The sequence below is a fragment of the Nilaparvata lugens genome, chromosome 1 (assembly GCF_014356525.2).
Source record: "Nilaparvata lugens isolate BPH chromosome 1, ASM1435652v1, whole genome shotgun sequence".
Classification (NCBI taxonomy): Eukaryota; Metazoa; Arthropoda; class Insecta; order Hemiptera; family Delphacidae; genus Nilaparvata; species Nilaparvata lugens.
Window position 1 is genome coordinate 39547644 of NC_052504.1, and position 13927 is coordinate 39561570.

A 13927-nucleotide genomic window follows, 5' to 3' on the forward strand; every position below is an offset into this window, starting at 1 on the left:
GTTAGTAGACTAAAGTATGAATCGTCTTCGATTGTTCTGTAATCAATCATAAGTTATGATTCATAACCTTCATCCACCTTAACCTTCTCTGTTCACCATTCCTTGACTTCTTACGCCATGAAGAAAGTGAATTGATGGTGAGTGTCTACTAATTTGACAATAACATTATAATTGAGAATTGTTAGTATAATTTGAAGTAAATTTGCAGAAAAAGGATAGTCGGAGTGTGAATGACGTGAATGGAAATGATGAAACTTTGAACACCGTAACACCGTAAGAGGACACATCAAAATAGATACAAATTGTTACGAAAGTGAAAGGAATGCCGATAACAATAAGTCTGGCATAGCGAGTGTCAATAGCTAACTGCTTCCCTTGCAATTACAGTAGAACCAAATACTCACATTACACAGCATCAATGATATAGATTTAACTTAATTTTTTAAATGGATGATTGTTATTAAAACTAGTCTCAGATACTAACCATTTTTTCACTTTACTATAAATCTTATACCATGTAATACTATAAAACTTCAGTTCATCCATTGGTGGCCCAAGTAGTTCTGAGATTATAAGAGCAGTAAGAATTATATGGTGAACAGATTAATATTGAAATTAATTTCACTAATTGAAGGGGATCATTTTTGTATTAATCATTGTGCTCGAAAACATTTTTGTACCGAACAATATTATGAAAATCTTATTCATGTATCGATTCGAGTACATTCTGTGAATTTCAAAAACAATCGGTTGAATCATAAATATCAGTCACGCCCAAACACATAAATCTAAATTTTCGATTTGTGGAAGAGGACTGATATTGGAGTGGTAATAAAATCGGACATCAACAAGTGTCAATAACGAGCTCTCTAGTGTGGCTGTTGGATCACTCACCACTCACAATCGCATGAAACTTTTATTCGGGGGGAAAATGGATGCTATTTTTCTCTCGACCTTGTTATGACTGTGAATAAATGATCCACGCTGCGAAGCTGAACTGAATATGATGAATGTTGAGCGAGTTATTCATTAGAAAATGCAGGCGCCTGTGTTAGTATTTATGGAGCTTTCATTCTTGATGCGGTGAAATGTGTGCTGGAGCGACACAATAGAACAAGAAAATTTGGCCCGATTGTTGTCGTCCAAGGTCAGTGATAAACGGCAGCCGACAACTCTCACCACTCTGCTGTATCTATGCTGCTGTGCTGTGCAGGGCACCCATCACGCAATTCCATATCAGATGAGCACCAGCCGCAGCATCAGGCTCTGTACCACAGCTCTCAACTGCTGCACCAAAACACTAGCAGAGCTTGAAAAATATGAATGGAATTGAAACAATAGCTAACTTGATAAATCAATAAGACCGATTTGAAATACAATAAGTTAGAATACTAATTAATAAGTTAGAAGAGAGTAGGAATAACATAATAACTTGGTTTGGAAAATGCAAATTTCTAGTCATTACTGAAAATGTGTTGACTCTCATTATTAATGTTGATGATAATTTCATTTCTACATTATATGTATAGATCATACTCATTACGAAGAGTGATTTTTTAGTTTGTTTCCAATTTTAAATTTAATTAAACATTCTGACGTTATTTTTTAATGAATAACGATTTGCCTGGCTTGGCTGCAATCGGTAAAGCATGAGTGCAAAAATATACAAGTCTGGTTGTGGTTTTTAGAACACAACTTCGATAAAATCCTTATAGGCTCGCTCAGGAGCTCCTTCAGTTTATTGCTCTTGGACAATTTATAGAAATCTTTGGAAGGTATTATTTCCAGAGATTTAATTAACAATTCAATATATTGCTGTGTAAACCAGCTTATCCTATTAATGATAAAATCGGATGGTAACTTTCTTAATAATTCAATACTGATAATTTGATAAATAGATATGAGATTTGTCATGCGTGGTATTGGGGAATAAAATAAAGGATACACCATAAAAAATTTGATACATATATTGTACGAATAAATATTAAAAGTCAGATAAATATGGAAATATATAGAGCAACAAACACACACAATAAATACAAGAATAAATATATCAAGATAAAATATCACAGACTGGGACACTACTTTTTTGCTCTTTAGCACGAAATGTTACCATGTGCTTTTTTAATTCATTGATAATATGCATTTATTTGTATGCAGCTTAGGTATCGACTTGCTGTTGCTTGTCGATTTAGAAAATCTCACTTTATATCTTCTTTCCAAAAATCATAAAATAATATATTGATAAATCATAGATTATAAATATATTAATTTCTATAGGCTTCAGTATATTTCTCAATAATATATATATATCTCTTAGTGCATAAGGTTCGGCCTCTGATGGAAGTAGATAAATAAATTTATCCAGTGAACAAGAGCTACATTATATCATTACAAATTATTAAATAGAACCAATGATTGAGTGAGCGTTTGTATTACAAGATTAAAATTTAATATTCCTTTAATTTGTGTACCTTTGGATATGTAAATTGACATACTCTTATTTAATAAAATATATTTCTCATACCTTCTTAAGACTTGCGCAAGTTTTGTAATAATTTTCAATATTTATAACCTTTCCGACGAGCTAGCTTATATTTGTTTCACTCGAAGCACTGAGGGCGCCCTAACTTTATATATTTCGATGACATATCACTCACGTGCTGAATTTTTATAAGCTGTTGGCGGCGATCCGAATTTCCTGGTAGTCCTGGATTTTTGGTGGCCGAAGTTGTCTTCTCCAAGGGATTAAATAAATATTTAAATGACTTTCGCTTTAATGCAGCATCACTAAGTCTTATGAAAAATTAATTAATGAATTTAAACTTTAAGTCTTTAAAAAGTACAATGTAATAAAGGGTCTTGTGCTCTACAAATTTTAGTGTCGTTCCATAATGGTGTCTGGCAGGCAAGTGGGCAGGTTCTACTCTTATTTCTACAATTTTCATTTCCAACTTACAAATTTACATAAATTTAAATAATTCGCTACTACACCATTTAAAGGTTCAAATAGTCCGTGCCAATCTACTAAATTATTACCTATATCTTAGGTATGATATTTTATATTTTCTCGGACCATATCCGATACATAAACTGAGTAATAAAAATTTATAAAATCTCATCATTTATAGAAATATTTATAAATACATTTGAATCGGCTCTCTATTGCCGCCCATCGATTACTGCAATTTGATTGGTTCATGCAAATTCACTACTGTATACATGCACCTAGGAACATCCTACTTCCTTAATATTCTAATTTATTTTTATTTGGTAGTTTAAGTATATTCATTACAGATAAAAGATTTTTTTAGTATTTATAAGTTGTTTCTCCCTCTACAACAATTAGCCATGTGCTTTACAAAGTCCTCCAGTTGCATACCATTTGTTTACAATAAATTTTTGCCAAGGTGTCTGGCTAGATTTTCACGTTATGCGACTTGATCGTTTATTAGGTCGCCGATCAGTAGGTATTTTAAGCCTAACCTCAAATTTTCCAATACTTTATATAATATAATATAAGTAGCAAATAACTTCCTTTTTTATTCGGCTGTTCTAATTTTAGTCATGGTACCCGTTATTATCTAATCTTTTAATAGTTGTTATTGCATTTGGCGATAATAGACTAGCTATTTCACTTCAGACCTATAAAATTCTTCCAAATAGGGATTTTGTTTGCCCATCAGATTTTAATATGTTACAACATATAAAACGGAAGTTCAGTTAAAATAAAAATGAATAGTTGTTATTCTCATATAACTCTCAGTTCTTAGTTACTGAAGATTATTAGAGATTGTGCACAACCACTTATGATTAGATTATGCTTAACCACACGCTTCGACTCTTTCTACTATTCATGCGCCATGGTGAATGACATACTGTTCATAAGACGACCGGGATCCACATAGAATGTTACACAGCTCAAGGATAATCAACTCGCACGTCCGTTCTTATACAGATTGATTATAGCTACCAACTTCGTACGACAAAACACAATTCTACATGAATAAAAATGTATTACTACACAATAACAATACGTTAACAGGACTTAAAAATCACTCTGTATGAATGCATCATTTGAATACAACAAATACTTACTGAATTTGTATCTATTCAATGACATTCGGCTGATTAACTGAATCAGTTTTCTTTTGAAAAAAAAATGTTTATTAAACTCCTATCATCTAGGCATTACTATAACATCTAGGTGTTTTCTGTAAGCAACTAAGCACTACTTTGTATCAGTATCTGAATTCTTACAGATTTCTTGAGGATATTTCGTATATCTCATATTACTAAGCTTATGATTTTTAATGATAGCTCCACAAATTTTGCATCCAAGCTATACTCCAATTCCATTTTTTTTTGTAATCGATCTGCAGAATGTCTTGGAGGATGACAAGAATGAAAAAATAGTCAAAATCCAGAGATTTTTAATAATGACAATAGTTAATAAAAGAAGAGCAATCAGCCTGCAGATCCACACATCTCCCATCATCAAATGCCATATTTGCTATAAGAGGGAGCATGGGTTTCATTATAGTGTGGGAACACATAACTTTATTTTAGAAAGTAAAAGTTATCAATATCAATTATTTTAGGACTGTTGGACAAATTCATTGGTGAGTATAGTAGTTCTTATTGTAAACAGAGTGACATATTTATAAAGTATGCTTTTCTTGCCCGTAGGTGGTAGAGAGTGAAATGCAACAGACTGATTGATTCCGTTATGCACAAGATTCTCACATTCTCATCCCCTACCTTCAAACATAGAAATGTTATATAGCTTTCTTCTCCCTCTTGTCCTTCATTTGTAGTTTAGGATTCACAGAATTCTAGTGAGTGAGCTGATTCATAGTTTTAAAGTGAGCTATTGCAAATACGGATTCATAAAGTGCAACAAAATGGTAAGTAGCCATTTCATACAGTATTTTTAACATTCCACTGTTACGTATTACCGTAGAGAAAATATAGCGTAAGAATATATCCGTAAAATAGCGTAATATATTATGTTTCAAATTCCAAGCCGATTTTTGTTAACTTAAGCCAATTACTGTCGACTACTGTTTTGGCCGAGTGAGAGTGTAACAACTTAGGAGTGGGAGAGATTACCAGCATCACATAGGTAGCTTCACGAAAAAGAATTAAAAGGACTAACTTAAGTTAACAATGGAATTTGGAACAACGCCCTTTAAAATGGGATATCTTCTTATGCTATCTTTTTTCTATGATATTACGCATAGTCCTCAATTTTATGACTATCAAGATTTGAAATTCAGATATTGTAGAATTTCAGATATTTTTGCTGGTGAGATGTTGTGATATCTATGCATAATGAAAACACTGGGATGTCAAAACATCACTTATTTATTGTAAAATGATTAAAAAACTTTGAACAAAAATAAATAACAAACTTTGAATTTCAAAGTTTTGAATTTTCACACTGAAGTGACATAATTCGTGTCGAAACATGTTTTATTTGTTATTTTACAATAAATTAGTGATATTTATGACAACATCCCAATGCTCTCATTGTTTTAGAATTCCTTTCTAGGATGAAGCCCACATAAGCTTGGGTAATGTGCCAAATACTCAATATCACAAATCCTAGAGTTTCACATTTACTACATATCACATATACCACATATCCTAGAATCTAGGATGATGCCCTCATGAGGTTGGGTAGTGTCCCTCATAAGCTTCAGGCATGTGCGTGGGTAATGAGCCAGATAATGATGAGAAATGGGTAGATCAACAGTTTTAGGTGGGTTCCAAATCACCGGGAATCGGTTTTTGAACTCATATTGTGGCATTTGGAGAGGAGTTTGGATCTTAAAGTGGTCGGACGTTACTGGTGCACAGAGCTCAATTTATCTTATCGTTAGCTTATCAGCACGACCACTTAACCTTCTAAGATTCATTTATTGTCAGTGTTCATACAGAGTTAAATTGTTGTTCTCATCAACAGGGTGAAATTTTCATAGAAAGCCAATAATCAAATAAAAAAAAAAAATTAAAAAAGTGATGATTTTTTCGAAACGTTGCTGTCTTGCAGATTATAATTTCAATGATTGTTCCATTTATTATTTTATAAAAATGTATGGAAAAACAGAGATCAAAATGATAAAATACTTCACTTATATTTGAGTGCTCTCGAAAAATTCTCACTTATTCTCAAGCTTTTGATTTTTTGGATAGAAATACCCTGCTAGATGATTGCAATTTGAAGTTCTAGTATGATAATGATGGAAGTAATAAATAAACCATTGGTATTCTCATATCAGTCTATTATCTTGAAGAGTGTCATAGATATCACTCCATTGATCTCTAGATATAAATATATTGAATAAAGAAGCTGATGCTATTGCAAATATAGCAAATTAAAGTTAATCGTAGCTCATTCACGATTACAACTGAAATAAACATATGCATAGAGTTCAAGCATAATTGTACTTGACTTGTTGACTTGTAGTAGTTTCTTTCAAAGGGAGAGCTCAGAGTCGGATTGAAAAGTAAAATAATTATTGTTTTGCCTTCAAAACAGAATTTGAAGCTTCTGGTCTATAAGCATCGGTATCCGCGCCCCCGCCCCAAGGACCCCCTCAACACCCCCTCTCTGATATTTGTAAAACTTAGCTGCTCCAACTCCTCCCTTGAATTGGTGTTTCAATTGCAAATATTTTTTCACTATGGAATAACTGGATACGCATCAATAAACAAAAAGAAGTTAAATATTACTTTATTAACTTGTGAGTGAATTTTATACGCGATTTTTTTGTAATATTTATTCTTTGATTACTCAATCAAGTGCTCTTTTCATTGAGTAATCCTACTAGTATCAAACTAGTGAAAGTAGCCTTTTATGTAATTTAAACTATTTCTATCTGGTTTCTATCACAGTTGGCAAAATTCATGGGAATAAATGGTTTCTAGAATATTCTTCCATTAAATTCTATCTTCTATACTTTGATCCAAAGTTTAGAGCATACAATCAATCTTGACTTACAAACAATCAACCAATCAAATTTTGAAACATACAAGTATACAATCTAGACTAGTATACAATCAATGATAGATTTAGAATCGTTTAAGTTACATCTTAAATCAACAATACCTCCGAGATATATGGAAGAAGCCTTTCATAAGGAGACGTAAATTTCATAAGATGTAAATTTCAAACTGAAGACGTAGCCCCACTTTGTGGTTCCATGAATTTATTATCTTGGTGTTAGCACGTATTTTTGCTGATTAATTTTCGTAATTTTCATTGTTACATCATACTTCGTGAAATTAAACTGACTTTTCACTCCGTTTTTAACTTTATTCCACTTTTCATGATTACAGAGGCATGAAAATAATCATTTCACCAACAACGTTTCACAGATCCATCACCAGGGCTCTAGAATATTAATGATTTGGAGTATTAAAACGTGAAGAAAGATAATATTCTAACTTGAAGCAAGAGTATCGGAAGAAGTTGTTCAGATACTCTTTGCCTGAAGTGGAGAATTTGAAGAGAATGTAATACTAAGTATTCCCCCAAATAATTATTCAACAAAATTTTTTTTTTTTATTTGCTCTATGGATTCATCAAAACAGTTTAGTTTGATATGAATGTTATAAATTGGATGCTCAAGTAATATAATACTTATTGTGAAACACGATGATCCATTAAATTCATTCAATGAAAATTGACTGAGTATTTGAAATCCATTCAATTTTTGGTTTTGAATTGAAAATCCGTTCAATAGATTGAAAGACGATTCATTAGATAAAATCCAAGTCTTTTTTAGGGAAAAATTCAATTCTGTTTTTCATTTTCAGATGCTTCGGTGTGGAGCTAAAGCCTTCACTTTGATGCTGCTCGTTTCTGTTATAAGTGCACATGACATTGGCTTACCCAGAAGATGGCTTCGAAACCGTGAATCACGTTTTTTCAATCCAGTGAGAGCAGTGCGTGATTGGTTCCATGGTCCAAGCCCTAGTGCAGCGGATCCTCTAGCCAACCTAGGAAAGTACCCAGTATGGAAGGTGCACAAGTACAATGGAATATCAATAAAACCAGTTCATGTGATCGATGTAGCTGCTCTACCTCAGAGGAACAGTAATCCTCCAGCTGTAGTCAATGTTCCCCAGCCTCTAGCGCCTCCCTCAAACACATACGACCCACCAAGGAACGAGTATAGTCCGCCTGTGAACGAATATGGACCACCTATCAACGAATTTGGACCCTCCTCTTCTGGACAGGTCTCTTTTGATAAAGACCAGCAAAATGGAGGTGACGGCCAAGACAGTGCAGCTGCACTATCAGCCCTTGATAATCTTGGCTCTCTTGTGAATCTTCTTCCAGGCTCAGAAGGTGGATCATCAGGAGGCCTTGACTTGTCCAAGTTAGCTGGAATAGCCAGTCAACTGCCACCAGAAGCCGTTGAGAAGCTTCAATCAATCCTTGGCATCTATAATGCCAGAACCAATCAGGAAAGAGTGAATTCCCTCCTTGGGGCTGCTGTAGCAAAGACAAAACTCACTGCTGGTGCACTCCACTCTCTATCAGGCTTCGTTCAGGGTCTGATAGGAGGAGCTGGTGGCTCCAAAGATATAGCCATAGAGAGTGCCACTTACAATACTGTACCAAAAGGATACCCTGGTAAAATTGGTGTTTTAAACAATCTACCTATTGTTGGTGGACCTAGCTCTGGAATTCCTCTTCCAGATCTACCACCACCTCCTACTCTCCCAGATATCCCAATTTTGGAAAAATTCAACAGTGAAATCAAGGTTCCTTCATTCCCTCATATTTATCTTCCAACCAAATTCGCTCTCGTTAACAAACCTGGAAAGGGATATGTGAGTTTCCAAGTGCCACCGGCATACTCCAGCTACTCTCCTCCTGAACCGGCAAAAACTTATGAAGCACCAAGGGACAATGCGTTTGTACAAAGTACACCAAGTCCACAGCCACCTGCAAGCTTTAACCAACCTCAACAGTCATATGCTCCACCAGTTGATTCGTATGGTGTTCCTCTACAAGCTTCTTATTCAGTTCCTGCCCAGGACAGCAGTTTCCAGGCTTCAAACGACTTCTACACACACTCAGAGCCATCAGCATACCAGCCAGACTCATACAACCAGGACGAATTCTACCCATTCCAACCCGGTCATAACGATATCCAGGCTGCTCCATCCAACAAGCATGAGACAGTTGCCTTCCCACAGGAACAGAGCGCTAGCTACTCTCAAGTTGCCATGCAGAGAGGGTCTCAACCAGCAAATAGCATTCTCTCTCAACAACCCAGCTCCGAGCTCGCTATGTACCTGGACCCAAGTCACCCTGCTTCTACACAGAATCTGTCACAAGAAAAGTTCGCTGAGCTTCAAAAGCAGAGGTCACAGCAACAAGAACAGGATCAATCACAAACAAGTGAGTAGCAATTAGATTTATTCATATTGGAGAAATTATATATAATCTAATTTTAATTTGGAAATTTCTCGAACAGAAAAGTATTTTTGAAATTTGAAATTTGAAATCAATTAACCTTTCCGAATTCCATGAAAATTATTTCTGAGTTCAAATGTAGAGAATATTCAAATTATCTATGTAGGTAGTTGAAATTATTGATATCATCGAATTCACAACATTCATTGACGGTTCCAGAAGATTATGTAGCTCAATTTAGCATATCCCTCGACGTTCAAGCGCAAATCACAAGCTCGTTGAGAAAAATAGTAGTGTTAATTTCACTATAACAGAGTAGAATATTTATTCTGATGATTATTATTATTATTAATATTTTTTTAAAGCCTTCTGCGTTCTATCTTCAGCTATGACTTTCATCTCCAAAGTCGACCAATCATACTGCTATCATACATGTTATCATATAGGATACTGTTTATCATACCAATTATCACTACAAGGATACAACCATGTATTTCTCTCTTGGTGCAACAGCTATTGGAAATGATTTATCATCGTGGAAATTAACTGACAATCATTAAAAAGACATAATCAAATTAATCAAACATTTTTTGAATTAAGATGAACAAGCAAGATATAATTTTTTAGATCCATTGCTCATTCAAGTAATTCTGTATCCTTCTGTAGAGAAGTTTAGATTTTAAAATTTAATTATTTTTTCAGTTGGCGGTGAGTTGCAGAGTGCAAGTGACGTGCAACCATCAGTTGTGAGAGCCGAAAACACAGAAAATAGTCAACTTTCAAAGCTGAGCCAACATCGATTTCAGCCTAAGAATCCTAGAACGTGATTGAAAATATGATAGGATAATTTCTCCAAATCAAGAAATGCAATTAAGCCAGCGTTTCTTCAAAGTGTACGTCTCATTATGAGACAAGAGTGGTATTTTATGTCAATTTGCTTAATGACATTAATCTTTAACATTATTGTTATTTATATTATATCATGCTAATTTATTGATTTTATACTTTTAGAGTCCCCAGTGAATGTGGATAAGTAGTGTTACTATAGTCAAAGCGTTTGTGGGATTGCGATTCTCCAAGTATGACTTCTTAAGAATTTTTAAATGGGAAATATTGTTGATAAATATTTGTATGATAAATTCTCAAATAAGTGTATAATTTTGTCATTCGGCCTGGAGTTTTAGTGATTCATTCTTTAGGAAATCCTTATCTCATCCGGTTCTCCAATTAGTCGGTTTGTAAAATTGTCATTTTTATCTTATCTTTACCTTAAAATTAAACATGAATTTATATTGGTAATATTCGATCATTCTTATGAGTGTGCTCCTTCATGGGATTTCAACTCAATAATTGAAAAAAAAACATCAAGCGATATTACCTGTAATAAGTAGAGTGAATAAATTCTGTCATAAGTGATAAGTGATGTATCGAATGATATTTCACACCAACAATAATATGGATTAATGATATAACGTTCAAAATGTTTTTTTTCTTCCAAATGAATTTGAGGATTAATTGAATGTTATTGTTATCAGTATGACTCTCACAAGTAAGTAGGAAGATTTCCAGAATACCATATTAAATTGGCAACCAGTTTACTCTGTTTACTCAATTAGGGTATCCTTCCTTATTCACAATCTGTGGAAATCTTATTGGCAAAAACTCAACTTTTGAAAACTCTTGAGCTATGATCAATCATAGTTCGTTATCTAAACATTACCATGTTCAATCTCTTATCTACTACTTTTACTACATAATCTCTATCTACTATTACTTCACTAGTAATTCAATTGACTACCAATTCGTTGATTGCTCTGATTATGGAACAACCGCACTCAACATGTTTCTTGGCAAGGGAAGCATTCTATGTGAGCTCTTTGATGCATTTATTATATTTTCATTGAGTTGCATTGTGAATTCAATGATCCGATCACTGATTGAAATATACAATACTCAACTCAGTGTAGTAGAAGATAGAAATGCCCTTACTAGTCTCGTTAGACTAGGAAAGCAGGTCCAATTGAAACTTCAAATCCATTGTCATGTTCCCCACTGTTGTCTTGAGAGAACAAATAATTATAACGTATTACAAGGTGAAAGGGGTAAACTACAACAAAGAGTTACTGACATGGGTGAAATCGAGGATGTCCCCATAGAATGGAATATGAGGAATATTAAATTTACGGCTCTAAATGGCATGATATATCATAGATTTTTTTGAAGAATATCAAAAGTAAGTAATAATAGAGATATATGATTAGTCTACAAAATTATTTAGCAAGCAATATAAAAATTGTATCCCTCTCCTTCAAAGATGAGTCAGTCGTTGCTCCGAATGGGTAACGAGAAGTGTATTGTGACACATTCCTAATATGTTCTGCTCAGTAAGGCTGAGTATAATAATGCTCCAAATATAATAATTGGGTAGCATTACACACAATGTAGGGTAATTTCCTTTATTAGCTCCATCCATAGAAAATCTCGTTCAGCGTGATGACATACAATGTAGTTTGGATTCTAAATGACTTATTCTGGGACTTGCTCAATAGTATGACTGCCCTTTTCTTTGGCGGCTGCAATTCATTACGAGATCTCATTAATATGTTGAACGTAGTGTGATTCTAATGGCCTCGGTCGGGACACGCTGTAAGTGCCTTACTGGAGAGCAGTCCACTACTGAGAGCAGTGGTCACAATGGCGTCTTGCATAAGAATTGGTCGATGAAGGAATAGGATCCTCTCAGACGATAACCGGAGGAGTCTTCGTCACAAAACCAGAGTGAAAAATGCAAGCACGCTTTCAGTAATAAATCACTCTCGGAATGTGTCAAACCACAATCTCTGTTCACTACTGAGACCTTAGTAGAAAAATGAATGGTTAAGGGCGGAGAAAACTCAGATATCACCTACAATATTAATCACAGTAACGCAATTATAGATTTAATAGGAATATTAATTTATCGTCACCGCGTTGCGGCGGATCCAATATTAAGAAAATTGCAGAATACCAATAATTCAGGCATTTCAGGCCATGTTTATTAGGCTTGTCATCATTCTTTAGCGAGAGTAATAATAACTTCTTATCATTACGCTAACTTCTATGTTCGACCTTATCACCTCTCTTAAATAATAATCAATACTTACTCACGTAGATAATATTAATCTTGATAATATTTCGAGGACAATCCTAATCGAATCACTCTTATTTGGCATCTGATAAAACGCAGCCATATTTTTGAAAGTTTCAATCCCATATAAGATAAATCCACAGTAATATTGAGTACATGTATATAGAATAGATAGTTATGTATATGGACATAATCGTCTGTTGATATGAATATAGATAGTATAGGTGGGCGTACGGAGCAGGTGAATCGCCAATAAATCTGATTCTGCAATTGGCCAAGATGGTTGATGCTCAAGTAGCGGTAATACACTCTACTCTGTTGACCTCATTTCTTATGTAATTCAATTTTGAGTGATCTAGAAAAGCAATAGTGTACTTGTCTACACAACTACTCTATTATCGAAATGATGCCTGAATTTCAATCTCGAATGAAAGGTTTTCAGCTCTGATAGATTGCACTCTATATTTCATCACTCTAAAATATTGCATATTTTGTGATAACTATCAATTAAAAAAAAAAAATGTTGTTGACCACATGATTCCTAGGCTTGTGTCACGATAATAGGATGGTTGATGATGGTTGATGGATGGATACAGTTTTAGGTTGGTTCCGAACCACGGGAACTAATGGGAAAGAATGTTGATGCTCATAGATGGGAATTTTTCACCCTCGAAGGCAATACAGTCTCACTGCACAGATTGAGATAAGAACCTTGCTATCGCTTCTCTGTTTGAAATGGTGCTGCTCCAGTTTGCAGATGGCCTACTATTAGACGCATAAAATCACTTCCTGATGATTCGGAACCTACCTAATACTCTTATTCCACTTCATCTCTCACTTCGTAAAAGCCCACAGCCTATCTTGGCAGAAAATTGCCGGTTGGAGAAGTTTATTTCAAGCAAAGACACACTATAAAAAGGAGAATTGAGTAAACGAAACTCATCTCAACCAAGCGATCAGTATGATACTATCTGCAGCATTCTCCTAAAAGGCTTAGCTATTATTTCTAAAAAAACTTGCATTATTTGGATTTGATCCTTGTTTCCAATACTTTCCACCTTTAATAATTATAGCTGAGTACCAGATCAATACTACCAAAATACTATTGGATTGGATATATAATCTTCCAATTGATATCACCAAAATGATGCCCATGTACTCGTAATTTGATAATTCGAGTTCTATCCTTTCCAGTGATTATTCATAGAATTTTTCCAAGGATTAGTATAGTAAGCTTGTTGGAAACACTGGTGAATAACCCTATACCAGCCACTTTGAGTATTATATAGGGGTCTCAACTCCTACGCACTACGGAAAGTGCCCAGCAATAAAATTGAGTACAACCACTGAAATGTCACCAACTT

General features: G+C 34.4%; 1 protein-coding gene across 1 annotated transcript; it reads left to right on the forward strand.

Annotated features, from left to right (window-relative positions):
• Positions 1-4751: 4751 nt before the first annotated feature.
• LOC111048048 lies at positions 4752-10905 on the forward strand. Its single transcript, XM_039433458.1, has 3 exons — positions 4752-4907; positions 7825-9421; positions 10139-10905. The coding sequence occupies exons 1-3, from the start codon at positions 4905-4907 to the stop codon at positions 10261-10263; spliced, it is 1725 nt and encodes a 574-aa protein (XP_039289392.1). The 5' UTR covers positions 4752-4904; the 3' UTR covers positions 10264-10905.
• The last annotated feature ends 3022 nt before the right edge of the window (positions 10906-13927 follow it).